The 27,784-nt window shown below is 39.8% G+C and overlaps 4 protein-coding genes across 10 annotated transcripts in view; 1 reads left to right on the top strand and 3 right to left on the bottom strand.

Moving 5' to 3' along the window:
* Positions 1-2,439: 2,439 nt before the first annotated feature.
* Positions 2,440-4,064, bottom strand: LOC129178294 (zinc finger protein with KRAB and SCAN domains 1-like). The gene is made up of 2 exons (XM_054770366.1): positions 3,622-4,064; positions 2,440-3,454 (listed from the first exon to the last, which is right to left on the bottom strand). Exons 1-2 carry the CDS (start codon positions 3,794-3,796, stop codon positions 2,646-2,648), a joined length of 984 nt encoding a protein of 327 aa, XP_054626341.1. The 5' UTR covers positions 3,797-4,064; the 3' UTR covers positions 2,440-2,645.
* A 2,535-nt stretch (positions 4,065-6,599) lies between these two features.
* LOC129178278 (gastrula zinc finger protein XlCGF17.1-like) lies at positions 6,600-9,926 on the bottom strand. Its single transcript, XM_054770341.1, has 3 exons — positions 9,434-9,926; positions 8,822-8,938; positions 6,600-8,146 (listed from the first exon to the last, which is right to left on the bottom strand). Exons 1-3 carry the CDS (start codon positions 9,441-9,443, stop codon positions 7,146-7,148), a joined length of 1,128 nt encoding a protein of 375 aa, XP_054626316.1. The 5' UTR covers positions 9,444-9,926; the 3' UTR covers positions 6,600-7,145.
* LOC129178249 (zinc finger protein OZF-like) lies at positions 9,635-11,911 on the top strand. The gene is made up of 2 exons (XM_054770275.1): positions 9,635-10,114; positions 10,454-11,911. The coding sequence occupies exons 1-2, from the start codon at positions 9,922-9,924 to the stop codon at positions 11,554-11,556; spliced, it is 1,296 nt and encodes a 431-aa protein (XP_054626250.1). The 5' UTR covers positions 9,635-9,921; the 3' UTR covers positions 11,557-11,911.
* Positions 11,912-14,760: 2,849 nt separating this feature from the next.
* The window catches only part of LOC129178466 (A disintegrin and metalloproteinase with thrombospondin motifs 7), a 79,680-nt gene continuing 66,656 nt past the window's right edge, over positions 14,761-27,784 (bottom strand). For all 7 annotated transcript variants that reach the window (XM_054770734.1, XM_054770736.1, XM_054770740.1 and 4 more), the window contains one exon: positions 14,761-21,098. In XM_054770734.1, the coding sequence (XP_054626709.1) occupies positions 20,950-21,098 (149 nt within the window). In that variant the 3' untranslated portion in view covers positions 14,761-20,949. The remainder of the gene's footprint in view (positions 21,099-27,784) is intronic.

Here is a 27,784-nt window from a genome sequence, read left to right as displayed (position 1 = left end):
ATCACGAGGATTCAGGGTTTTTTTTCTAAACGGGGAAATAGTAACACTATACATCCAAACATATCTTCCTAGCAAATGCTTTTGCGTGTATTTTTTCAGTGGCGAAAAAACACGGAAAATGATTTATGGAACAAAGAAAAGAGGGCTTACAAATGATCCACTTGTACCATGGATATGATATAAGACATTTCACATCTACGTTTTTGGGAGTGGAGAGGAGACTTATCGTGCTTGCTGCCGGAAAATAGGCCGACCGGATGTAGACGCGTTCTGCACATGCGTAGAACGCAGTTGAACCGTTTGCGTTTTGAGTAGATATTGCGCAGTGACACAGCCGTGCAAAGCGAAGAGACGCACACGACAGCCTCATCTTAGGTTTCTGCCCTCGTTTAATCAGGAAATGTGCAAATTCTGTGATTTTTACGTCAGAAAATGCATAAAATAATTGTATAAGACAGTTCAATGGACAAATATTCATATTTATTTTGCGTTATCATTATTGGCACCTGACTGCACATCACTGTCTTAACCCCACCGCCCCAATGGGCCACCCCATCCACCAAACTGACATCAGCAAACGATTCACCCACGTGACGCCTTACACACCGTCTGTACCATGAAAAATTGGGATTCATCCGTGAAGAGAACACCTCTCCAAAGTTCCAGACGTCATCCATTTGGAATGGCCTTTTATTGTGGCCAGCCTAAGGCACACCGGTGCAATAATCATGCTGTCTGACATGCCACACCTGTGAGGCGGATGACTCACCAACACAGATTTATACAGATTTGCGAGAAATGGGGCTTTTGTGTACACAGAAAGAAGAGTTTTGGATCTTTTGAGGTCAGCTCATGAAAAATGGGAACAAAAGTGTTGTGCACGGGTGTCCAAAGTGCAGCCTGGGGGTCATTTGTGGCACATGGCTGGTTTTTTTTAATTGGCCGGCGGCACATTCTAAAAACAGCAGCAAAAATGAAATAAATCAGTGGTAACTTTACAAGAATTAAATCAAAATGGTACGAGAAAAATATGTAATCTAAAAAAAAAAAGAGTAATTTTACGAGAATATCATAATATTAGGATACATTTTTTGGAAAGTTTAGTTGCAGAAAAAGTTACAATGTTACGAGAATAAAGTCAAAATATTATGGGAATAAAGTCAGAATTCCGAGAAGAAAATGTACAAGTTTAAATAGTTGGAAAATTAAAACAAAAAAAACAGCAGAAATGAAAAAAACGAGTAAAGTCAAAATATTTAGAAGAAAAAAGGCACAATTTTATACAAATAAACTTGTAATATTATGAGTAAAAATAACATTTTATTTGTATTTTTTTAAATTGAAATATGAGAAAAAAAAAGTTGTGATTGTTCAAAAATTTGGTTGGGGAAAGTTATATTATGGGAATGAAGTCAAAACAATATGGGAATAAAGTCATCATAACAAGAAGAACATTTACTGGAAAAAAAGTTGAACTTCTAGAAAAACAAAAGAAAGCATCAGAAATGGAAAAAAACAGCCGTCATTTTAGGAGAATAAAGTCAAAATATTAAGAAAAAGGTTGTATTTCAAAGTGAAAAAAAATCACAATTTTATGAGAATAAAGTTGTAATATTATGAGGAAAAATAATGTCATTTTAGTAGCATAGAGTTGAAATATTAAAGAAAAAAATATTAATTTAAAAGTCATAAATATGAGAAACAAACAGAACAAAATGTAAGTTTTGGAAAATTAGGTTGGGGAAAAGCTATACAGAATTATAGAAATGAAGTCATATTACAAAGGAAATATACAAAAATTAAGACTGAAGTTGAGATGCATTTTTTTCATGAACTATATATATGCATAACTTCTTAGCATCGCTTCACAAAATATCAAAATGGCAAAGCCGCATCTTTTCATTTTTCACTATTTGGCCCTCACTGGAAAAAGTTTGGACACCCCCGGTGTTGCGTTTATGAGTGTATTCCCATCCGTCCATCTTCTATGCCGCTTATCCTCACTCGGGTTGCGGGAGTATGCTGGAGCCTATCCCAGCTGACTTCAGGCAAGAGGCGGGGTACACCCTGGACTTGTCGCCAGCCAATCGCAGGGCACAAATAAACAAACAACCATTCACACCTATGGACAATTTAGACTCGCCAATGAATCTAACATGCATATTTTTGGAACATGGGAGGAAGCCGGAGTAGAAACTATATAATAACTTTTAAGGATCTGGCCCTCAGATGCTGCCTGATCTAAAGCCTCACAAGATGAGAACTTTAAACAGGACGTCAAGAAGCTGAATTTTCCAGAACTTTTGGTTGAAAAAAAACAGCACAGTATTTTATAGTCTTCACCTGTGTGTACACATCAGTCCTACGACTGACAGGTGAAGTGACACGAGCAGGTAAAGTTTTAGCTAAGTAAAAAGGAGCAGGTGTTTTTTTCTCCATCATGGAATTTTATTTCTAACAGGTAAGGAAAAATAAGAAACATGTCAACTTATTCCAACAGTGCACGTATTCAGGCTCACATTTTCCTTTGGAAAAAAAACGACACGGACATAACAGAGTGCAGTATTCCAGCTAATTCAGTGGTACGACATGAAAAGTCGAGGTCACTTTGCAGTAGTGGTGGTGAATAACAGCGGCACCCAACTCTAACCGGTGTGTAACAGTATGTGTTTCATCAAAGTATACCTTCTGGGGAATCTTCTACCACAGAACAGGCACAAAAATGGTTTCTCTCCAGTGTGCCTCCTCATGTGTGTCGTCAAAGTGCCCTTTTGAGAAAATTTATTGCCACAAACTGTGCAGCTGTATGGTTTTTCTCCCGTGTGGATCCTCATGTGAACTTTCAAATCGTTCTTGACCACAAACTTCTTCCCGCACTGTGAGCACTGAAAGTGTTTGTCCACAGTATGACGCTTCATGTGGATTGTCAAATTGAGCCTCTTGTCAAAATTTTTGCCACACTGGAAGCAGTGAAAGGGTTTGTTTTCAGAATGTGTCACGCTACAGTCTTCATCGTCAGTGTCGGAAGACTGTGACGTGGTGTCGTCGCTATCTGACTCTCTGCAGTCGGCTTCTATCGTCATGGGTTGACTTGAGCTGCCGCTTGGAAGGTCCACCTCTTTCTTCTCCACACTCTGACCTTTGCCTTTATGTTTATGCTTCCCCATCACACTGATGGCTGGAAAATTGCTGACGTCAGCCTCCCGAGGCCACTCTAGCTGCTCTTCCTCCTGGCTGATGCTGTATTCACCCTCTTCCTCTTTAATGTCATGTGGCTGTGGCTCCTCCTTTTCAAAGCGTGGCAGCTGTTGATCCTCCTTTTGCTTTTTATTGTTGGGGGGCTGTGGCTCCTCCTTTTCCTTTTTAATGTGGGGGGGCTGTGGCTCCTCATTTTCCTTTTTAAAATGGGGGGGCTGGGGCCCCTGCTGCTCAGGGGAAACATCTTCACTGGCGTCTGCAGGACAGACCACAGAGATGGGAATATGTTGCAGGTGGCCACACACACACACTATCATCTTACGGAAGAAATACATAATATATAAAAATAATATTTAACTAAGTAGTACAAACCTATCTGTAAATAGTATTTAACAAACTAGTACAAACCTATCTTTAACATACCTTGAGGCTTGAAAACGGCGTGCAGTAGTTGACGTTGTCGCTCATTCTCCTCTTTTGTTCGCGAAAGTTCCTCCTCGTACTCTGTTATCGTTCTTTCCAAAACTACAAATATTTCTTCAACAACCGCAGTTAGTCGCCGATTCACCAACGCTCTCAGCATTTGTACTTTACACATTTTCACACACTTAGCAATGTGTCGCGAACTTCCGCGTCTCTGTGTTAGCAGCTAACAAGCTAAGCTAGCTGGAGAAGCCTCCAAGTACACAGAGAGGAGACTGTGATAAAACTGTGGTGATTCGTCTTTGTCGAATGAACACATGAATGGCACAGAAAGCTACAATGGTGATCGCAAAATTTGATCTTACGTTCAAGTAGGCTCAATTCTTATTGATACGTAGCAATTGCTACTTTCTGACCTCACTCTCTCCCGTTTGCGGCTCTTCTTCGGCTGCTCTCGGACAGACGAGGCCGAGCATTTCTGCCTCCTATCGGTGGCTTGGTGTTATCGCTTCATTGTCTGGTGGGTGGAACTTGGAAGCTTTTAGGATGTTTTTTTGCTCCCCAATGAAATCTTGTCCTTCTTCTCATCGTCATTGAATCTCTTTACCAATTGCATATTTACGTTTATGCTCTGATTGCACAATATTGATACACAATTATTGATAATACATAGTGTACTTATGAGGCTGTTTTCATTTTTAATTTAAATGTTCTATTTTTATTTTATTATGTTCGTACTATACTGTCCATTACCCAAGATTGGCTCAATATGAGATTTTTTCAAACAAAAAAGAAAGGAAAGAACACCTGTTACCAGCAGTGGTGTAATGGTAAGAGTGGTAAATGTCCATATTTTTCACAAGTACAAATGAAGTAAAAATTGTCGTAAATTTTCGTTCGGCCCGAATATAATGATTGGCGTTCATGGCCGTCACTCATGGCAAGAATGGATGGGCCGCTTTGATATTTTATATTTGGTAAACACATGTAGACATGCTAAGAAGTTATATATTGTGGTGCCAGGAAGAAGGAGTCGCAGGCGGAGTTATTGGAACAGCAACTGGGAACATTTATTTCCCTGCTCCTCTCGAGCTTACAACCTGACAGAGCAAAATGCACATGTCTCTCAACTGGAAAAAACAAGGGTCCCTCCACCATAAGGGCCCAGGTGAAACTGCAACTCACATAAAGTTCCGATGGGTGAATTATGTCCAACATGCGCCACAATATATATATATATTGCAAGAAAAAAATGCATTGCAGCTTTGCGATATAAGTGAAAAAGCTTATTATTAGTATTATTAGTAGTACCAAAGGTTTATTTTCTTTTTTGCTTTGTTATTCCATTTCTCATAATATGCCTTAAAAAAATAACATTTTGCGTTAATCTTTCAACTTTAATGGATTTTATTTGAATATAATTTCATGTATTTGTTTAATTTAAATATTTTTTTCTCGTAATTATTCCTGTAAAATTACAATCTTTTCCCCTGTAATATTATATGACTTTATTTTCCAAATATTTAAAAGTAAAATTACTTATTCACCATTATTCTTATTTCTTTGGTGCATTTTTTAGAATATACCATGGGTCAATAAAACTAAATAAAAAAAAGCCGCAGGCCGCAGTTTGATTACCCCTGGGCTACAGGCTATACAGTTAGCGATGGCTAATGTTCGTAGCTAAACTTGACCAAATTGCTATTAGAAAGGTGTCAACAAACAAATGCACATTCGTGTGTGTTACGTGGGGTGTACTTTACGTACTTGAGGTGGGAAGAGGATGGTTTAAGTCAAAAGGTTGCACCCTCTCAACAGCCGCATAACCAACAATCCCTGTTTGGCACGTACTGTCTTGGCAATGTCTGCGTTTTGTCAGATGCTCATTGACGTAGACCAGGGGTGTCCACAGTGTGGCTTGGGGAGCCTTTTGCGGCACGCAGCACAGTCTAAAAATATAATTGAACAAGGAAAGGTAAAAAAAAAAACAAAAAAACAGCAATTTTTTTTTTTTACAAGTCAAAATATTAAGAGAAAAAACAGAAAAAATTGGAATTTTACGAGAATTAAAATCGTAATATTATGAGGAAAAATTATGTGATTTTAGTGGCATAATGTTGAAATATTAAAGACTTTTTTTATAGTCGTAATATGAGAAACAAAAACAATACCGTCATTAAAAAAAGGTTACCAAACAAATTACAATGTCAATGTCAAAAACAGAAATGGAAAAAAGTCAAAATATTAAGAGGAAAAAGATGCAATTTTACAAGAATAAACTCGTAATACTATGAAGGAGATGATCATTAACTTCCAGAGGAAAACATCTCACTTTACACCGGTGAACATCCAGGGTGCGGGCATAGAGTTGGTAGACAGCTACAAATTCCTGGGTGTTCACCTTAACAACAAACTGAACTGGTCCGTCAACACCCACGCCCTCTACAAGAAGGACCAGAGTCGCCTCCACCTGCTGAGGAGACTGAGGTCCTTTGGTGTGTGCAGGACTCTTTTACGGACCTTTTATGACTCTGTGGTGGCCTCAGCCATCTTCTATGCTGTGGGCTGCTGGAGAGGGGGCAGCACGGACAGGGACAGGAGCAGGATCAATAGACTGATCAGGAGAGCGAGCTCTGTCCTGGACGGTCCTCTGGACTCCGTGGAGGAAGTGGGGGAGAGAAGGATGTTGGCTAAGCTGACATCCATCATGGACAACACCTCTCACCCCCTACATGACACTGTGGGTTCCCTTAGCAGCTCCTTCAGCAGCAGACTGTTACACCCACGGTGTAAGAAGGAGAGGTTCCGCAGGTCCTTCATACCGACCGCTGTCAGGCTCTACAACACCTGCACCACCTGAACCATGTTGTAGTCACTATGCATTCTTTACACTGTACTCTTTACTTGTGTATCTTGCTTGCTGCTGTAACAAGTTAATTTCCCCGCTGTGGGATAAATAAAGTACAAATACAAATACAGAAAAAAATAACATTTTAGTAGCATGGAGTTGAACTATTAAGAAAAAAACACATCCTTTTTGGAATCAAAAAACAAAACAAAAAAAGTTGTCATTTTTTTAAATTAGGATGGGAAAAAAGTTATAATATCATGGGAATAAAGTCAAAAATGTTATTGGAATAAAATCTTCATATTACAAGAAGAAAATTTACAAAGATTATTTGTAAAAAAAAGCTGAGCAAAAATGTGAAAAAAAGAGTTATAGTTTTCCCAAACTATATGTAACTTCTTAGCATCACCAATGTTTGTGGCCCTTACATCCTTTCATTTTTCTGGATGTGGCCCTCGGTGGAAAAAGTTTGGACACCCCTGACAACGTAAACGTTTGTTCCTTTCAGCTTGCTTCTCTGCTTCAGTAATTCTGCAGCGACTATTGAGCCCTACTGTGTGAATGAGTCCATGAATGACTAAATGTCCAAAGTGGCGGTGTATGGAGGTAGGTCGGGTGGGTGGGGGAACACTATTAATTTATTCATAGAACATTAATCAGCAAAATTGCAACCGCTCTACTCACTGTGTGTTCTCATGTGTCTCAACATTGATGAATAAAAACTAAAACTTGTGTTGCAGACTGAGCAGGAAAAGGGTTTTTCCCCCGTGTGCGTTATTGTGTGTTCTTTCAAATTCACTTTTCGAGTGAAGCCTTTACCGCAAACAGAGCACACAAAGGGTTTCTCCCCCGTGTGCGTTCTCATGTGTCTGAACCATGACGAATGGACGCTAAAACTCATGTCGCAGACTGAGCAGGTGAAAGGTTTCTCGCCGGTGTGCGTCCTCATGTGGTTCACAAACGTCGACTGGAATCTAAAGCTCGAGTTGCAGACCGAACACGTGAAAGGCTTTTCCCCGGTGTGTGTTCTCGTGTGTGTCGTCAAATTCATCTTTCGAGAGAAACCTTTACCACAGACGGAGCACGTAAACGCCTTCTCGCCGGTGTGCGTTATCATGTGTCTCATCATTGTTGAATGAAAACTAAAAATCATGTTGCAGACTGAACAAGAAAAGGTTTTTTGTCCAGTGTGTGTTCTCGTGTGCTCTATCAAATGTTCCCTTTGAGAGAAAGTTTCACCACAAGCTGAACAGCTAAATGACGTTTCTCCCGTGTGGACCCTCATGTGTCGCTTCAAAGCTGTCTTCCTGTCAAAGGTTTTGTCACATTGAGAGCATTTAAAGTTTGTGTTGTCCGTGTGACGTGTCATATCAGCTTTAGAGCCTTCCTCGTCAGTGTCAGGAGAATGTGACGTCGCGTCGTCACTGTCTGACTGCACAGCTAAGAGGCCGTCTGCTTCTGATCTTTGCGTCTCCTCGCTTTGACTGTGATCGAGCTGTGACCACTGAGCGTCCTCGTCATCTTCGCTCTTCACAATCACACAAATCACGGGAAACTTGCTGATGTCAGCCTCCTCCTGATTCCACACTTGCTCCTCCTTTTCCTCTTTAACACTGGGGTGCTGGGGCTCCTCCTGCTCCACCCTGGAGGTCCACTCCTGCTGCTCCGGGGGAAGATCTGCAGGACACATGAAAGACGAGCACACGTGCTTTGGAAAAGTATTGTAGCTTCACATAGGAATATGGTTCTGTTGAAAACCTTGTTATAGTTCTCATAATAAATATATATTAATTCAGGGGTGTCCAACCTTTTTTCTTTAACATTTCAACTCTATGCTACTGAAATGACTTTTTTGCAATATTTTTCCTCATAATATTCTAAGTTTATTCTCATAAAATGACGTCTTTTTTCTCTTAATATTTAGACTTAAAAAAAAATTAGAGATATTCCCCCCCCCCCATTTCTACTGTTATTAACACTTTCCAAATATTTATAATTTCTTCTCATAATATTATGACTTTGCTCCCACAACATTTTGACTTTCTCGTATTATAACTTTACCTGCAAAATTACGTTAGTGTTTTTTTTCATAATACTACGACTTAAAAAAAATACCTTTTGTCATTAAAACTGTATTTTAACTTACTAAAATGGCTATTGTTCTTCAATTACATCACACTCGTGAAAATTACGACTTTTTCCGCGTTAGAGTACCACTATTTTCTCTTAATGTTTTCACTTTATTCTTGTCAAATTATTGCTGATTTTTCCATTATTGCGAGTGTGCTTGTTAAATTACACTTTGGGCACCCCTGCATTAATTCAACATGAGAGAGTGAGAAGAGAACAAACCTGCTATGTGTGACTCCATTCGAGGTTTCTTGAAAAAAGCGCCCAGTAGTTGACGTCGTTGCTCGTTCTCCTCTTTTGTTGGAGAAAATTCCTCCTCGTACTCTGCTATCTTTCTTTCTAATAATACAAATATTTCTTCAACTGCCGCAGTTAGCCGCTCGTGGAACCCATTCTCACAAACAAACTACACTTAGCATGATGCTAACTTCCGCGTCTCTTTGTTAACAGCTAATAAGCTAACCTAGCTTGAAAAGGTCCAGACGAGTGACTAAGACACTACGGCATTTCTTTCCTATATTACAGAAATAAAAACAAATGTATGTTTCTTAATCGGCAAAAATACAAATTAAAATCGATCAAGACCCTTTACAATAACCATCTAAAATAGATTGCCTTCTACAGCCTTCACTTAGCTGCGGTGGCTCCCGGAAGTGGTACGGCAAATCTACTCGGACAAATTAGTTTCTGCGAGCTCATAACCATTGGGGAGTGGGATGTCAGTTAACCTTTGCTTGACATACTGTCTATACTATTTATAAGCACCCACTATTGACATCAGGCATAGAAATATTGTTGTATTTACAGGAAACGAACGCCGTGGTTGCCCCTTACCTGCTTGCATCCCTCCTCCACCCGTTTAACACTGACAACGATTTTTAGACAGTTTTTACTTTCCCCTCTTCACATTAATGTTAACATTATTCGTGTATGTAAAGGAACCAAAATTGCTATAAACAATTGATGTGTCTTGTATTTTATTCATGGACAAAAAACAAAACACCCAAGCAGTGCCACCAGAAAAAGGAAGAAAAACGTCATATGAAACGTCACTTCCCCCCACGACACTAGGCGTCGCAGCATCGGAATACAGTTTCACCAACGCGGTCAATATATTTTACTAGGTTCGTTTCGTTTTTTTCCATTTCATCCAATACATCATGTGTGCCATGTAACTGTGGAAACCCCGGGGTCGAAACGTGTCTGAATAATCCCGTTTGAAGCTCCGCAAACTATCTTAGCTTGCTAGCTGCTAACAAAAGAGACGCGGAAGTTAGCAACAACAACAACAACAACAACAGTGTTGTTATTGTGTATGGAAAATGTGTAAAGTCCAAATGCTGAGAGCGTTGGTGAACGAGCGACTGACTGCGGCTGTCGAAGAAATATTTGTGGTGTTGGAAAGAACGATAGCAGAGTACGAGCAGGAACTTTCTCGAACAAAAGAGGACAACGAGCGACAACGTAAACTACTGGACGCCGTTTTCAAGCCACCGCTGGAGTCACAGAGAGCGGGTTTGTTGGCTTCTTACGATCACGTGTTTCACAATGATACAGCGGTGCCTCGGTTTTCGTTATCAATTTGTTCCAAAAAGAAATGACGACAAAAGAGGCAGCAATTTTTCCAATAGGAAATCGTGTCAATCCAATTAATCCGTTCCAGACGGCCAAAAATATGATCAAAAAATACATTTATAAGTATAGTTTTACATGCTCACATGCTTAAAGACTCTCTACGACAATGGACGAAAACAGAGGCACAATTTCGTTGAAACTGGGGAGTTCAAAAAACGTAGTTTGACTGACATTTCACATTAAGAAGGACAAATGTGTTTGTCTTCTTGTGTCCTCCAGACGTCAGTGAGGAAGATGTTCCCCCTGAGCGGCAGGAGTGGCGCTCCAGGGTGGAGCAGGAGGAGCCCCAGCAGCCTCACATTAAAGAGGAAAAGGAGGAGGCTGACATGAGCAAGTTTCCAGTGACTTGTGTGATTGTGAAGAGCGAAGAGGAAGAAGAAGAAGCTCAGCGGTCACAGCTCGATCAGAGTCAAAGCGAGAAGACGAGAAGATCAGAAGCAGACAGCCTCTTAGCTCCACTATCAGATAGCGACGACACGTCGCGCTCTCCTGACACTGACGAAGACTCTAAAGCGGATATGACACATCACACTGACAAACACTTTAAATGCTCTCAATGTGACAAAACCTTTGCCCACAGGAAGAATTTGCAAAGACACATGAGATGTCACACGGGAGAAAAACTAATTTCCTGCTCTTTTTGCAGCGAAAGATTTGCTCAGAGGGAACATTGGATAGAGCACACAAAAATACACGCCGGAGAGAAACCCTTTTCCTGTTCGGTTTGCGACATGACTTTTAGATTTCAGTCAACATTTGTTAACCACATGAGAACGCACACTGGCGAGAAACCGTTTACCTGCTCGGTCTGCAGCATGAGTTTTAGCGTTCATTCGTCTCTGTTGAGACACATGCGGTCGCACACCGGGGAGAAACCCTTTGTGTGCTCATTTTGTGGTAAAAAATTCCCCAGGAAGATGAGTTTGAAAGAACACACGAGAATACACACTGGAGAAAAACCCTTTTCCTGCTCAGTGTGCAACGCGAGCTTTAGATTTCAGTCCAAACTGGTGAACCACATGAGAACGCACACCGGTGAGAGACCTTTCTCCTGCTCAGTTTGCGAGAAAACATTCACTCAAAAGGAGCACCTGAGGATACACATGGTAACGCACAGCGGAGAAAAAGCATTTTCCTGCACAGTTTGCTGTCAGAGATTCTCAGCAAAAAGCAGTTTGGTCACACACATGCGGACACACACTGGTGAGAAACCATTCAGTTGCAACGTGTGCGATGAGAAGTTCTCTTACAAGTATCAGCTGTGCAAACACGCGTGTGCCAGCGGTGAGAGCAGCAACAGTCAAACGTATTTTACTGCATAGATTTGACTTATTTGGGCCGCCTGTGTCTTGTGTGCATAATTCATGTGAACACTACGTGTGCTCTTAAATAAAACCAAATCTTTCAAATGTGATGATCTTGTTGTCTTTTACATCAGTTGTTCTCAACTGGTGGGTCTGGACCCTAATGTGGGTCGCAGAGTGAGTCAAAAATCACATTTTAATATGTAATAAACAACCAATATCTGACTTTGTTATATAACACAGTTATAAGTGAAATATTGAGATATTTCACTTGTGGGCTTATTTGATGCAATTTTGATATTTAATTTGTGTGCATGCAGGTATCACATTATTCCTTACTTCTTTGACAAAATACCTTAATAAATTCCTCTAAAATGCGTTTTGGACTTGTAATTATGTATATTCATCTTAAACATATGACAGGCGATTTAAAAAAAAATAGCTTGATTTACATAAATGACAGAATAAATACATGTGTTAAATGACCTCAAAATATGGAAATAACAAAATTAAAATAATGAAAAATTACTTCAATAAAAGTAATAAAAAAATGACAAAAGTGCAAAAAGTAATACAAATGACTTTGATAAAAGTGGAAAAAATATTAAAAAATAAAAATGACAAAAGTCAAAATAATTTTAAAAATGACTTAAAAATGAAAAGTAGTAAAGAATAAAAATGACCAAAGTGTGGAAAGTAATAAAAATGACTTAGATAAAAGTGTAAAAAAAATTAAAATGACTTAAATAAAAGTGTAAAAATAAAAATGACTTAAATAAGTGTGTAAAAAGTAATAAAAGTAAGAATGGCTTATATAAGCGTAAAAGAAGAGACAAACATGCAAAAAAAAAATAATACAATAAAAAAATGAAATGACTTAAATAAATGTGTGAAAAGTGACTCCTGACTCCTGAATTTAGATGAATTTAGACTCCTGAATCTCTAAGCTGAGATTCAACTTTATAAGAGCTCCGAATTTGTCACAGTTACCGTACACTTTTTAAAGCCGGCGAACTGTATCGTCAATGCTGCGATTGTCTGCAAAAATGTTTCCGCAATAATGAAACAGATAAGCCACTTGCCAAGTTCCTCAACTTTTGTTTGATACATTTGGTATGTGATGCTCAGAAAGAAATAGCTAAGAAATGTATCATCTAAATGTGATCATGAGCCTTTGTAAATTATATGAATATAAATATATTTGATAGTGTGTGACAAAGAAATGAGGCAACAAATACCACGTTTTAAATTAGTACATGTAATAAGACAAATAATTTAAGCAATAAATACCAGTTGAATAAAACTACACACTAACTACAGCAAATAATGAGAATAACAGACTACTTTTTTTATTTATTTTTTTTAAAATTTACTAAAATATTTGTTTTTAAAAATGCTTTTAATTAGAAAATGTGCATCTTTCCCAACGAAATAATCCTATTCAAACCGTGGCCATGAATAACCATTTAAATAGTGGCCAAAACTGTATTTTGGGCATTGCCCTGACTGCATTCGCCCATTGGGGGGCGTTGATATCCCATTCAAAGACAGATGTAGAACGAACTGTTTAAAAATAAATACAAAATAATACAAATATATCCAAGTAAATATATATAAATAAAACCCTAAAAGTCAATTAACTGGTATTCACAACATGCCATGTTTGACCAAAATGTGCCTCAAAACAGATTCCTTTGGCGTCAGTCAACTGGAAGCTGCAAAGCACTGTCATGATTAGCCTATTTTATGAATATCTTTTGAATAAACATTCAATGAAAACAACAAACAATGTCGATACACTGTCTTTGCAATTTATGTTCATCACGGGGGTTACTTCCACGCTAGAAGGCAATCAATAGTGTTTCCTGTTTCCTAATTGGGTCAAACAAACCCCAGGACAACGCTGACATCTGCTGTGGGGCTGACTCCACCTAACTGTGGAGCGACCAGGCTGCGCGCCGGGTCGTCCGGGTTTCAAGTTTCACTTGCAACTACAGTGCATTCATGGACACTTGACTCGAAAACATTATCAGTGAAGCATAAAGAAATAAATGTGACAATTTTTTTACACAATGTGACATGTACGCTGTACATTTTACCTGTATTATCACGTATTTGTGCATTTTTACAGACTTTGGGTGAATGAGATGGGTTTTTTTCCCGAAAAATTGCCTGTTTTCAGAGGGAAAAAAAATTAAGTTGCCTAAAAATCCACAAATTTGCGGGGCTGTGACTGCAGAATGCATGTACTGTAGATCCACTGTACAGCACTTTCTTTTCTAGTGGATGAGCTGTTCAAAAAAGCATCCTTCAATGTATGCAAAAAGCTGCTACAGATCTTCTACCAGGCTGTGGTAGCTATAGTGACCTCCTGCATGCAGTAGCGTGCTAGGGGAGCAGCCTCAAGAAGAAGGACGTCACACGCCTGGACAAAAGGGTGAGGAAGACAGGCTCTGTCATTGGAACTGAGCTGGACAGCCTGACATCTGTGGCTGAGCAAAGGACACCTGAAGAGGCTCCTTTCCATCATGGACAACCAGTATCATCCAATGCACAGCATCATCTCCCCACAGAAGAGCAGTTTGAGCGGCAGATTACTATCACTGTCCTGCTCCACTGAAAGACTAAGCAGATCATTCCTCCCCCACGCCATGCGGCTTTTCAACACAACAGAGGGGGAGCAATAAAATACACACACACGACTGGACTTACCACAATTACCTTACCATGCATCTGTTTCGCATTTTATTTATTTATTTATTCTTATTCTATTTTCTTAATACCTCTCCTACCTATCTATCTTAGTCAAACGGAACCCTGAGTTCACCCAAATGGTGACTCTGCCACCTGTTGACTGATTTCACCCATTTCTGTTCATGTCACCATAGAGAGCCTCACTGTTGAATTTGTTTCATTTTTTAAAGTGTAATGTATGAAATTATCCATTGTAACATTTTTTCTGAGAAACACATGATCATGATAATCCACCCTAAAACATGTACAGTGGAACCTTGGTTAGCATCATTAATCCGTTCCAGATGGTCCGACTCTAACCGAAACGTACCCTAACTGAATCAGTTTTTCCCATTGAAAAAAATGTAATATTAATGTAAATATAAAATGTTAACACAAAACACGTTCTTATAGTTTTACAATGTAAGTTTTACATGCAGGAAACAATTGAATGTGCTGTGGCACTCAACAGGTTGGTTTATTTTTCAAAACAAATAACACAAAGAGCATTTTTACAGGACACCTCTAGTATGCATGCACAAGTCTTGATGAAAACTGTATCCAGTAATCCCTCGTTTATTGCGGTTAATTGGTTCCAGACCAGACCGCGGTATAGGATTCAATATTCATAAATGAAATATTTTCATAGTTGGAGCATAGAAAACCTATTTATGAGTTTCTAAATACATTTTTTTAAACATTAGAGCCCTGTAGACATGAAATAACACCCCTATAGTCACAATTACACTCCTATTGTCCATTGCTTACACCGGATTGCACAACAATTTTATGCCACAGGGACTCTAGATGGCTAGCGAGCTAACCAGTTAGCCTCAAATTTATTTCTTCTAAACTTAAAGGGTTTCAAACAGAGTGGGGAAGAAGGACAAAGTAGGAAGTCACAAACTTACGACTTCCACAGGAAATGGGAGTAGAACCTTTTTTCACTCTGCGTCCATGGCTGGCGCATGCAGCGCAAGGTAGGGTAATGTAATAAACATTACTGTCGCCTAGTGGCCAGAATACTACATATCACGTGCATTACTATACGCTTTGACTAATAATAGACCACAGTCTACCACAAAACAGCCATCATTAATTAATGAATGTCTGAAAAATGGCAATGTAGCAAGGGAGCGACAATCGAACCGTGATATTGCGAGGGACGACTGTACTTGTGCCCTATTTCATTATTTTACTGACTGATCACACCAGAGATAGAGGATTAATATTCTTTTCTGCTTTACAGGTCATCTCAAAGTGCTGCCTTTTGCAAAGTGAACCATGAAATGTTCAGTTAATGACGTAAAGCAGTTAGCCTAACAGAGCTGGAGCACCTTTACGCCACTTTTCAGTTCAGCACAGCTCCGCTCCATGCTCTCACATCGAACACATCAGTCGAAACTAGATATGCTAAAAATGGAGAACGTCGAGTGTCTCCTGCATTTACTCCACTTTACATTTTTGCTTTTTTAGCTGTAGGAGTTAGAGTAAAGGCAGGACTTTATTCTTATGATCAACTAAATAACAGAAAATGTTGAGAGAATCCCAACAGTGAATTGGAAAAACAGCTTTTACTCCTATTTTTCCATCACCAGTAACTAATTGCTGAAACTTATACAGAGTTTGCAGTATTTTCATTCAAAGTACAAGTCCCTTTTACTATTAAAATAATACATTCACAAGACATTAAGTGACAATACCATATAAAATCTAGGAATCGCCAGTGTGTGAGATGTTTCTGTACTTATACCTGTTGGTTTCTTTTTTAGCAGATACCTGAGAAATACTTTCACTGCAGTCAACGAAGCTAGCGACCTTTCAGAGTATAGTATATATGAAAAACATTGTCAAAACTAGAGCCATCGAGTAGGGGTGTCACGAGACGAGATGATGCACACGATTGGGTCTTCAAGACATTTTAACATTCCTAATTTCTAGGATGTTACCTTGCAGTGCTCCTCATGAGGCTACACTCTTCCGCACTCTGTGTGTATGCTAGCGGCCCCGCCTCCACCCACCGAGACTGTACAACTGACAAAAGGGCTCACTCAGATCATGCTGTTGTTCTATGGAAAAAAACGTGCCAAGATGCTGAAACCAATGCACAGAGTGAATCCTCTTCCTGCCTGTTTGGAGGCGGCGATAAAGGGGCAAACAGACACGCATGCACATGACAATACAGGCCGGCAAAATTATGCAGTTCATTTTCATTTGTGTGATTAATTCATTAATGTATTATCGTCCCAGGCCTAGTGCCCACGAGACTTTTTTTTCTGAACGAGTAATCTTGCCACGTTTTAATCTTGCAAGATCTTGTGACACACCTAGCTCAGAAGTTCGATATATTTCAAGAAAAAAATGCATCTCAGCTTTGTCATATAGATGAAAAAGCCCATTATTAATATCAACTTTGCTCTTTCCCCCCCATTTTTACTGTTTAAAAAAAATTATTTTCCAAATATTTGAAATTTTTTCATAATATTTGTAATCTTGTAGTACTATAATGACTTCATTCCCAAAATATTTGGACATCATTAACTTATAACTTTTCCCCAAACCTAATTTTCCAAAAAGTACAACTTTGTTTTGTGTAGTTTGTTTCTCATAATATTATGACTTAGACTTAAAAACAACAAACTAAAATAATATTTCAACTTTCTGTTACTAAAAATAAATTTTTCCCATAATATGACTTTTTTTGCATTAAAATACAACTTTTTTTGCATTAAATTACAACTTTTTTGCATTAAATTACAACTTTTTTCTCTTAATATTTTGACTTTATTCTCATAAAATTACAGTTGTTTTCCCTGCCCAATTATTTCAATTTTCCTCTTGTAAACTTTCTTCTCATAATTATGACTTTATTCCCATAATATTTTGAATTTATTCTTATAACATCGTAACTTTTTTCACAACCTAATTTTCCAAAAAAATTGTTTTTCATAATGTTACCGCTTATAAAAAAAAATATGTTTTTCTTTAATATTTCAACTCTGCTACTAAAATGCTATTTTTCCTTATAATATATTCGTTATTCTCGTAAAATTATGACATTTTCTGTTTTAATATTTTGACTTTATTTTTTGTAAAATTACTGCCGATTTAAAAATTTTTGCCTTGTTTTTTTTTTTTACATTTTCTTGTTAAATTATAATTTTAGAATGTGCCGCGGGCCAATAAAAAAAACATCTGTGGGCGACAAATGGTCCCCGAGCTGCAGTTATGCTGAATTATGCTGCGGCACCACTGGCTCCGCCCCCTCCAAAACTCCCAGGCAGAGCTTGACATGCACCTCCCAAAAATGCTACTGCAGAGCTGTGATTGGTTGGCTTCTTCATACATCAGTGGAAGCGGCAAAAAAAAAAACAAAACAAGTTGAGGAACCATTCATTCGCAAGATTGAAGACCTTATGTAAGATGTCAGATTCATGCGGACGGTGCCTCAGACGCCGTTGTTTACTACGACACCGGATGCTAAATAGCTAGTCAAAGACCATCATGAAGGATGAAGATGATATTTTTGGCCATGTGAAAGCATCTGCTCCTATGAAATGGACAGTGATAACGAAGCAGCGTAGTTGTCTCATTATTGAGACTTCATCTTGTGACACCCCTACCTACCATAGAGGCATGTGATGTTTGGCATTGAATTATATACTGTAAGGCCCTAGTTGACTGTCTTTTGACAGTAGCCACACTACATTCGTTCTTACTGGTTCAAAGGCTTTTAGAGCAGTATGGGTCTGAGACACTCATATAGCTTTGGAGAGCGGCTTTTAGCCCTTCTTATAAGGAATGACACTAAGTGCACTCTAAACATCATTCCTACCTGTACTGTAGCTCTGAATGTAGAAAACAGTAACACTGACAGGCCACACATTGCAGCGTCAAACGTAGAAAACACAGTATTCCGAACATTGCCTCCTCGAGCACCAAATAGAGTCATGGGACAAATGACTAGACCACCCTCGTTTCTTCAGTTTGTTGTTCGGACAAATATAATGATGACAGCAAAATTAGCTCATAAGAGTTACATTTGGCAGTGCAACGCTATAGCTCAGGGGTCACCAACGTGGTGCCCGTGGGCACCAGGTAGCCCCCCCACGACCACATGAGGTGCCCGCAAGCCTGCTTTTCATTCAGGTTTTCAGTTAATAATGAAAGAACAGTAGAAAGAAATGCATTCTGAAATACAAAATGTGAGTTGTGGACACCAGCATTTTGTTCATGTTCTGGTAAAACAAGCATATTCGCTTTGTTTGTTACAAAAATTAGTAGCTCTTGGCCATTTTCATTTTGTAAGAGTACATCTCAAGGAAAAACGTTGGTGACCCCTGCTACAACTATTAGGGTTGTGAACGATAAACCGAGGCTATGGTTTTGACGAACAAGAGCTGCAGACTGCTGTATCGTTCCTTCGATTAATCCATTGTCGAGAAGAGCACCGGGTGTTTAAGGCTGTAGTGTATGATGCCCAATTCGGATTTTTTGTTTCGGGGGGACATCATGTTTACGTTGATTAGAAGCTCTAAAGATCAGTTTCTGTTATTTTTCAATGATCCCTACTTGGGGATATAATGTGCTCTTTTACACATTTGAAAATACTGTAAGAATGCCACTTTCATATCATTGGCATCTTTATTTTAGAAGTGAGATTATGTCTACATCAACAAACATTAACCGTGGAATGGAATCGTATCGTTTGTACACTGTATCGAATCGTTCTGTTTTTAAAATATATTGTTTTTGAATCGCATCGTCACGCGTGTATCTAGATTCGAATGTAATCGTCTACCACAAAGAGATTCACATCCCTAATAGCTACTACTGTAAGAACTGAAGTGGTTTTGGTTCTTATCAGGAAAACCATGGAATCGATATCAGCTCTTAAATTCAACTCTTACAGGCTATGTTTGTCGTCGTCATGATATTTGTCCAAACAAATGTACCTTTAGTTGTACCAGACAAGACACTGAAGAAACAAGGGTGGCCTGATCATTTTTCCATGACTATATGTTCTAGTTTGTACTACCTCAGATAGGTAGTAAGCACCATTTTTAGGATTGTTTGGCCCTGATGTTCTTTTTTAGTTTTTTTTTTTAGCACCATTCAGTTTTTAATTTCAATATTAAAATCGAGTAACACAATCCAGACACAAATGTCTATTTTTGACCCCCGCACCCACCAACTTCAATTGTCATTGTTCACTTGGGACACAATTCAGGTTCAAGCCTGAAATATGCTTCACTTATTAAACACATTTTAGTATAAAATGTATACGTACTACAGATGCACGATATCTTTTCATTCAAACCGATACTGATAACTTTGTGCTTCTCAAGACCAATGTGATACAGAAAACTTCGATCGCTGAAACAGTGAACGTTTGTTTACAAGTAAGCTGAGGGAAAGTTACGACAGGCCGTTCACGTCACCGGCAGGAGAAAAAAGAAGCGCTTGATTTGCTCACGCCTCATTGGAGTGTTTAAAAAAAATTTATCGGCTACATGAGCTATTTTTTTATGTTATCGGAATTATTGGTATGACGTCATAATTCCCTCATATTGGTCCAATAATTACCGTGCACCCCTAATAAGGTACTCCTCACTAGTGAATGATAATGTACGATGATTGATAAACAGAGGGAATCGGGATTACGGTGGAGCCAGTCAGACCACACAACTATGGTGCTTTCAACGCCCGCTGAACAAAATGCGAAATCAACTCTATCAGCTCTTTCCAAAAATATTATAAGTGAAGCATAACGACATAAACATGTAAAAATTGTGGGCTGTGGTACACATATGCTGTACATTTTACCATTATTATGTCGTATTTCTAAATTATTACCAACTTATGGTGAATGATTTTTTTTTTCTGTGGAAAAAAAATTGCCTGTTTTAGGAGAACAAAAATAAAAAACAAAAAATTTTGACCAAAAATCCACAAACTTGCGGTGCAGTGAATGCTGAATCACCAATGTGCAGGGATCCACTGTATACCAATTATAGGGCCCTAGAGAATCACTGCTCCTTTGCATTGAGAGGAGCCAGGTGAGGTGGCCTGGGCACCTGGTCAGGATGCCTACCTGGGGAGGTGTTCAGGACATTTACAACTGGTAGGAGGCCTCGGGGAAGACCCAGGGCAAATTGGAGAGACGATGTCTCTCGACTGTCCTGGGAATGCCTCGGGATCCACCGGGAGGAGCTGGATGAAGTAGCCGGGGAGAGGGAAGTCTGAGCCTCCCTGCTTAGGCTGCTGCCCCCACGACCTGACCTTGGATGACCATATATTGTGTAAATGTCAGCATATTTAAGAGAACATTGTACCTACTACTAACCAATATGGCAATATTCATGTGTGGCTTGTCTTGTTGTGTAAATGTAGAATAGATTTAGCAGGCTACATTGATGGGAAAGCCTCATCCTTTGTCGCCTTTGTCTGTGACATTGAAGTCAAGAAGTCACTCAGCCATTCTGGTTTTATCTACAAAGTGCAAATAATTATTTACATTCCTACCACGACTACACAGAGGATATAAGAAGAGAGTCCGCTGACGTGATGAAATCCACTAAGTATGAGAATGGCCTTATTCGTGCTTTTTCACTCAGTGCTGCCATCAGTGAGCTTGTTGAAGATGAACATGTTGCAAGTCCACCTAAGATCTCCGGTTCAGTGGCGACTGGTGCTGCCAGGCCGTGCTGGAGGCTGGTTGCAGGTTTTGCAGCACTGTGCTCGTACGTTGGGCAATTGGCAACGGCCCAACCAGCGCAGAGTCTGACAGAAGCGAGATGACAGACGATCGGCAAGACAAGTGGCTCCTGTGTGGAGGACAGACAAGTGAGATAGACTGGATTAAAATGGCATGATGCAAGGTGCGCAACACTTTTTTGCTTGTCATGAAAATTGCATACAGTAATTTCTTTCCACTTTGCGAGAACCAGAGTATAGAGTAGAGGGAGCCAATGCTATGGCCCAGCAAGGTGCACTATATTCGGACACATGCTCAGAGCAGCCGGTGTGGCACTACGAATGTCAGGTGAACAGGAGTATCGGGCGGGAGGAGCCACCTGCCGTGGCCCAGCAAGGTGCACTGTATTTGCGCACATGCTCCGAGCAGGCGGTGTGCTGCCAGAGGTCTCTGACAAACCTTTTGCACTTTTCAAAAACCGCAGCGCTGGCATTTTAGGTGGCTGATAATTTATTTTTGTGTGCTCGATGTCCCCCCCCGTCTGAGAGCATTTGGTACAATTAGCACGCAAAATGTCTTCGTCAGAAAGTGGATGTTTGTTCACAGGTGAGCTCAGGGAAAGCTACGACAGGCTGTTAACTTCACAGGCAAGATTGATTGCCCACTCGCAGGGTGTACCCTGCCTGTCGCTCGAAGTCAGCTGGGATAGGCTCCAGCATACCCCCGCGACCCTAATGAGGAGAAGCGGCATAGAAAATGGATGGATGGAAACTAATTATATTTCACGGAAATTCACTTATCACGTTTGGGTCTGAAACCAATTAACTGCGATAAATGAGGGATTACGGGGTAGTGGAGGTATTTCATCAGTGCTGATCACCCCATCCTTGGCCAAGAGGTTTCTCCTGGAACACGGTCTGTTATGAGTCTTCTTGATGCTTTCAGAGTCGGTCATGTATAGCACAGAATGCACAGAAAAGGAAAAAACGTGTGATCTTGTCTCACATGATGGGCATAATTAAAAAAAAAAAAAAAAGTGCATCCATTTTCTATGCTGCTTGTCCTCATTAGGCTGGAGCCTATCCCAGCTGACTTTGGGCAAGAAGCGGGGTAGTGGACTGGTCGTCATACAATGGCAGGGCACATATAGACAAACAACCATTCACACTCACATTCATACCTATGGACAATTTAGAGTCTCCAATTAACCTAACATGCGTGTTTTTGGAATGTGGGAGGACACCCGGAGAAAACCCACGCACACATGGGGAGAACTTGCAAACTCCACACAGAGATCCCCAAACGGAGATTCGAACCAGAGCTTCCCGATCTCCTGACTGTGTGACCAACATGCTAACCACTGCGTCCCCCCCCAAAAGTTATCTTTTAAATAAAATGTAATACCTAAAATTTGTTTTAGTTGCTGTGATTTTAATTTGCTTTAATTTTTGTTTTTGCACCGTTAAAACTTGAAATGTCAAAAAGTCACAAGTTGTGATGGATAAGTGAAATTCAATGATGGAAATGTTGTCTGGATTGTAGCACAAGGTATGTGAGAGCGCCAAAGTTTTACACCTTCCCCAAGAGACGCGCATGAAATAGCAAAGACAGACAGACTGCCGTACTGACATCTTGGAAAAAAAAAACCCAAAAACAAACCAGATGGCAAGATTGAGTGAGCACTTTTGTAATCATTTTACTTCAGCATCCAGGCATTTCTTCTGATCCTTTCTCTCCTTGGATTTTTGTCTCATTAAGAAACGGCAGTGCTTGACAGGTACTCACATACTTGTCCTCACAAAAGAGCCATCGATGGGGGAAGGAAAAAACAACAACAAACCCACGCTTTCCTGTTAGAACTCAATATCTGGAGGCCAGAGGAGGGAGGCTAATGCCTTTCAAAGAACACTGCTGCAAAATTGTTATTACAGTTAGTCAGCTATTTTCATTTATGCATGTGAACAACAAATATTGAACTGTATTGAATCCCCTTGGGTTTTCAATTTCTTATTGAAAAATACATGAAGTTTCCTTCAATTTTTTACAATTTTACTGTAAGTCAGAACTTACACCTGCATTCCACTTCAATTAACACCTTCAGTAACTCACACTGTACACAGAACACATGAAGGACATATATAGAGGAGTGCTTCCATCGATCGGGCACCGATTAGTATCGCCCGACTTCCATAAAAAATGTGATCGCCATATGCCGATAAAAGCCTTTCAAAGCTGATCACAAAAAACGATCGGGATGTGGCGGCAAACACTATATGTGTGCTGTGTCACTTAGGGTTGCTAACACTTGCTGATCCCTACATAAAAAACTACAGTAATAAAAAGACGAAATACAAGATTTAAACGACTCCTTACTTTTGTCCTTGTGCTTGTCTTGCACACTGGAAGGGACGTTACGAGGAATGGAGAGACAGGCTGAATGGGAGGAGAAACTCTCAATAACCAGACCACTATGTTGCTTAGTCAGCATTGTTTCACATAAAGATACCTACCACCTTTATCTATCTTTATTCATGATTGCAGACAATGTTGATCAGGTTTCTTTACAACGTCTAATTTCACTTCACTTTTCATTTTCCTTTTCTTCACGCTGGGGAGACATAAAGAAGGTAAAAAGTAAACTAAAAGGAGCGAAAATGACGTCCTCATTGTCGTGATATGCGATTACTACTGCTCGTTGTCTTTTTGTGCAGTATTAATAACTTGTGAGAGTGCGTACCTAACCACAAAACGTCAGAACACAAGAACCAGTCTCTCTTTTCTGTGCGTTCTAAAGATATAAAAACAGATGAGGCTAGCTGTCGGAGCTGCATCAACATAATCAATACTGCTTGCCTGTTGTAATTCCACTAACAACCTGTGGCTATATATTAATTTGTGTTATCTTGCTGCAACCTTTGAGGCCAGATTGTTGTATTTCTCTTTTACATCTCATAGCGACTGTTGTGCGTTCGAAGGCCGCCAAACAAAATGCAACATCTCAACACGACATGAAGCACAGAGACATAAAAATATACACTAGTATATGGATGCTGTACATTTGACCTGTATATCTATAAATTATTATCGACTTAGGGTGAATGAGATGTGTTTTCTGCGAAAAAAAAGGCAATTTTTTTTTTATAAAAACATATAAATTGGGGAACCAAAAATCTGCAAATTTGTGTACTTTTTCCTTCCATAGCAACCTATATCATCTTCACTGAGTAAATGCAGCAGCACTTTTGAGTATATGCTCTACTAGAAATGGGCCGCACAGTGGCCTAGTGGTTAGCATGTTTGCCACACAGTCAGGTGATTGGGAAGATCTGGGTTCGAATCTCCATTTGGTGTCTCTGTGTGGAGTTTGCATGTTCTCCCCATGCATGCATGCATGGGTTTTCTCCAGGTACTCCGGTTTCCTCCCACATTCCAAAAAAACATGCATGCATGTTAGGTTAGGTTACTTTTTGGAAAAACAAAGTCCAAGCTCGCACTGGTGGATGGTGGCTCTGTATTCTTTTAGTGCTTTTAATGTTTTGTTGTTCCCGTCTTAGTTTTACACAATACATAATAAATAATATATATTAGATCGCTATAATGTACGTATGTTTTGCTGATGTCTTGAAAATCTTTCCCAGTGAATAGCTAGCACGCTGCTAATGCTATTCACATCCATTCTCGTCTTCAGTCATGCTAAGCTACACAGCATCCGCGACAATCGTTTTGCCGGCAGCCCTGGCTATTGCATTGTTTAAGAGACGGACTAGCAGTCGGTTCCTAGTCTTGCGATACCTGGTGCATGTCTCTACAATCCATTCATCTACGAATTCATGGCTGATTCTTATTCATCCAGGAGACTGATACCGGTGCAGCCGAATCTCTTGTCAAACCACAAATCCGGTTGCATCAGTTTATCCTTCACAACACTAGTTAAGTTACTAAAACAACCCCATGATTGGATGTTTGTAATTCACTTGTTTCTAAAAATATTCTGCAAACTGGATTTAATTGATCCTTCTGGAAATATAACGAAAATAATCGTCCTATGTTTGAAAGTAGTGGAGTACCATCACTTCATGACACTGACATCTATCACTTAAAGCTGCCTGCTTCCATGTGTTGCCTCACACTGTCACACTATATCACACTGAGGATGTTCCACATTGCCATGACCCCCTTTGTTGGCCTACTGGAGTTGTGGGAATGGGGCAGGATTGGCAAGGGGGTCAAGCAGAGCCAGTGAGGAAGTTAGAAGATTAACTGTACACAGGAAATGCAGCAAACTGACTTGCAGCTGCAGCCCAATGATGTAATCACATACTGTACATCTCTTTAGAGTGTTTTCTATAATACAAAGGATTCCATTCAAAATGTATAGTTTAGCTGACATGCTATGCTGTGCTTAAAACTGGGTCAGATGTTTAGCATGGTGCATATAAATTATATGGAGCATTCATTCAGGAGCGACCACTACTTTTGGAGAGGATAAAGGGGGGTTTCAAAAAAGAGCAGTCTCTTCCAGTGCTCTGGTTTAGTTGGCTACTGTCACAAATGGGTATCCTTTTATGATGAATGACTTGATTTTGTACCTGTCCAAGGTCACACGTGAGCTGTAACCTATCCCAATGCACGATAATTATCGGAACGATAATTGTTGGGCCGATATGAGGGAATTATGACGTCATGCTGATTAATCCGATAACATTAAAAATAGCTCAGATAACTGACAATTTAAAAAAAAAGCTCTAATGAGGCGAGATTACCCGTACTGTGCGGGCGAGCAAATCAAGCATTCCTTTTTTCTCCTGCGTGTGGCGTTAACGGCCTGCTGTAACTTCCCCTGAGCTCACTTGTAAACAGACACTCACTCTCCGAGCAAGACATTTCACATGTTAGTTGTACCAAATGCCCCGTGATGAGGGGAAAAAACCTGCATCAAGCACACAAAAAACCTTATCAGCCACCTGAAATGCCACATCGCTACGATGCTTGGGTGTTGATGTGCCGCATCGTTTGATTACTGCAAAAAGTTTGCCAGAGACCTCTGTGTCGTCACACCGGCTTTGCTGGGCCACGCCAGATGGCTCCCTCCGCCCTATACTCTGGTTCTCCTGATAGTAGTGACGTGGTAGTAGTATGATGTCACACCAGCTAGCTACTAGCTGGCTAGTGACTAGCTTCACCACACACTCACAATGCCGCAGGCCACCAGCGAAAGGTAACACGACATATTGGAGCTGCCGCCACTGCTGCTCTGCTCGTTTTTGAGTTTGGAAAAATTAACGCTGTTCAGTGTAGCGTTCCTTTTTACGTTATGTGAAATAAATGCACCCAGGAAGGAAGTTCTGTTAATGCTTAAAAATGACCAAAATACTGTAAGTATTACATGTTGTCATGAACGTACCTGTTACTACATGATCACAGCATGGAGATAAAACCATAAAACCTTGTTTTGGAGGTGTTTTAATAGTGGGCTTTCTGGGCGGAATAGGTGTGTCCCATTGCATGCATTAATTATCGGCCTCTTTTTAGCTCTTAAGAGCACACAGAAGAGAAAGACATGTGTTCATGTCTCAAAAAAGGACTGTGGATGATGGGCAAAATTTAAAAAAAAGCGCACTTTTCCTTTAAGTCATCCTGATTAAAATTCAACATGGTCATTATCAGTCTCTAACACCCATTCATTCCTGACCATTAAAACATAAGACCTATGTGTCTGTTTTACGCTGTCAATGGGTGTGTTACTGCATGTGTGGCCGAAATGTCGGTTTTTGTATGCCCCAGTTTCTGTATTCAGTTTGGCAGAAATTTTGACCAAAATTTTGCCTCGGCTTTCGTACACTGTCTCAGTATTTGCCCAATATTACATGTGACAAACTGTCTCGGTTTTCATATGTTCCGGTTTTTGTCTGACCTTTTGGAACGGGTTCATGATGAAAACCGATGTGCCACTGTAGTAGTGTCTATGCAGTTGCTCCTGTACATCAAAATGAGCCCATGGGAATACCAGTTGAAAATAATACAGAGTGAGATTGACCAGGAATGAACATGTGGTGTGACGCCAAGTGAATAATCAATATGCAAAGATGGTACTATGAAAAGACTGCTGTGTTTAGGCCTGTGTGTCTGGTGCACAAAGAAGACTGTTGAGGTTGGTGGTATGATGTGTGGACCCACTGCAGGCATAGCCAGCTGATTCCCCATGATGTCAATGCTGCTCCTGGCAGCCAGCTTTAGCAAAGTAGTACACAATCATACAAGCGTGCAAGATACTTTTATATTACACCACACATCCGCCTCATAATAACTGGAATTCCACTTCTATCTTGAAAGTTCTTGTGAATGCACAAAACAAGCATGACTGACGTATGTTGACGTTGTTTTGCATTTGTGATTCATCTTAATGGCTATGAAATACCACCGAAAATAACAAATGCACTATGTCGTCTGTGGTTTAGTACACTGCCACTTTAAAAGAAATAGGACCTAAAAAAAGCACATGAAGCACTAATAATACTCTAGTTTGACGGGTAAGTAGCTAACTAACTTGGCTCATGTCCTGCCATTGAGTCATCAACAAAATGAACAGTATTGTGACTGGCGTTTATAGTAGTTGCATGAAGCTACTAAAAAATATTTTGTAAAAAGATCATTTTCTCAGGGCAAAATATTCATATAAAAAGAAATAAAATGAAATAGAGAACTCATTTAATAGTTGGGGTAGATGTTTCTGCTTGCATCAAAACAGCTAAGTAGGAGACCGTGGCCTTTTTTTGTGTGCGTTTTATATCATAGTTATCACAACACACTGTCAAT

The sequence above is a fragment of the Dunckerocampus dactyliophorus genome, chromosome 3, assembly GCF_027744805.1.
Source record: "Dunckerocampus dactyliophorus isolate RoL2022-P2 chromosome 3, RoL_Ddac_1.1, whole genome shotgun sequence".
Taxonomy (NCBI): Eukaryota; Metazoa; Chordata; class Actinopteri; order Syngnathiformes; family Syngnathidae; genus Dunckerocampus; species Dunckerocampus dactyliophorus.
The sequence above is the reverse complement of the archived record's forward strand: the minus strand, read 5'-3'. Positions and strand labels throughout refer to the sequence as shown.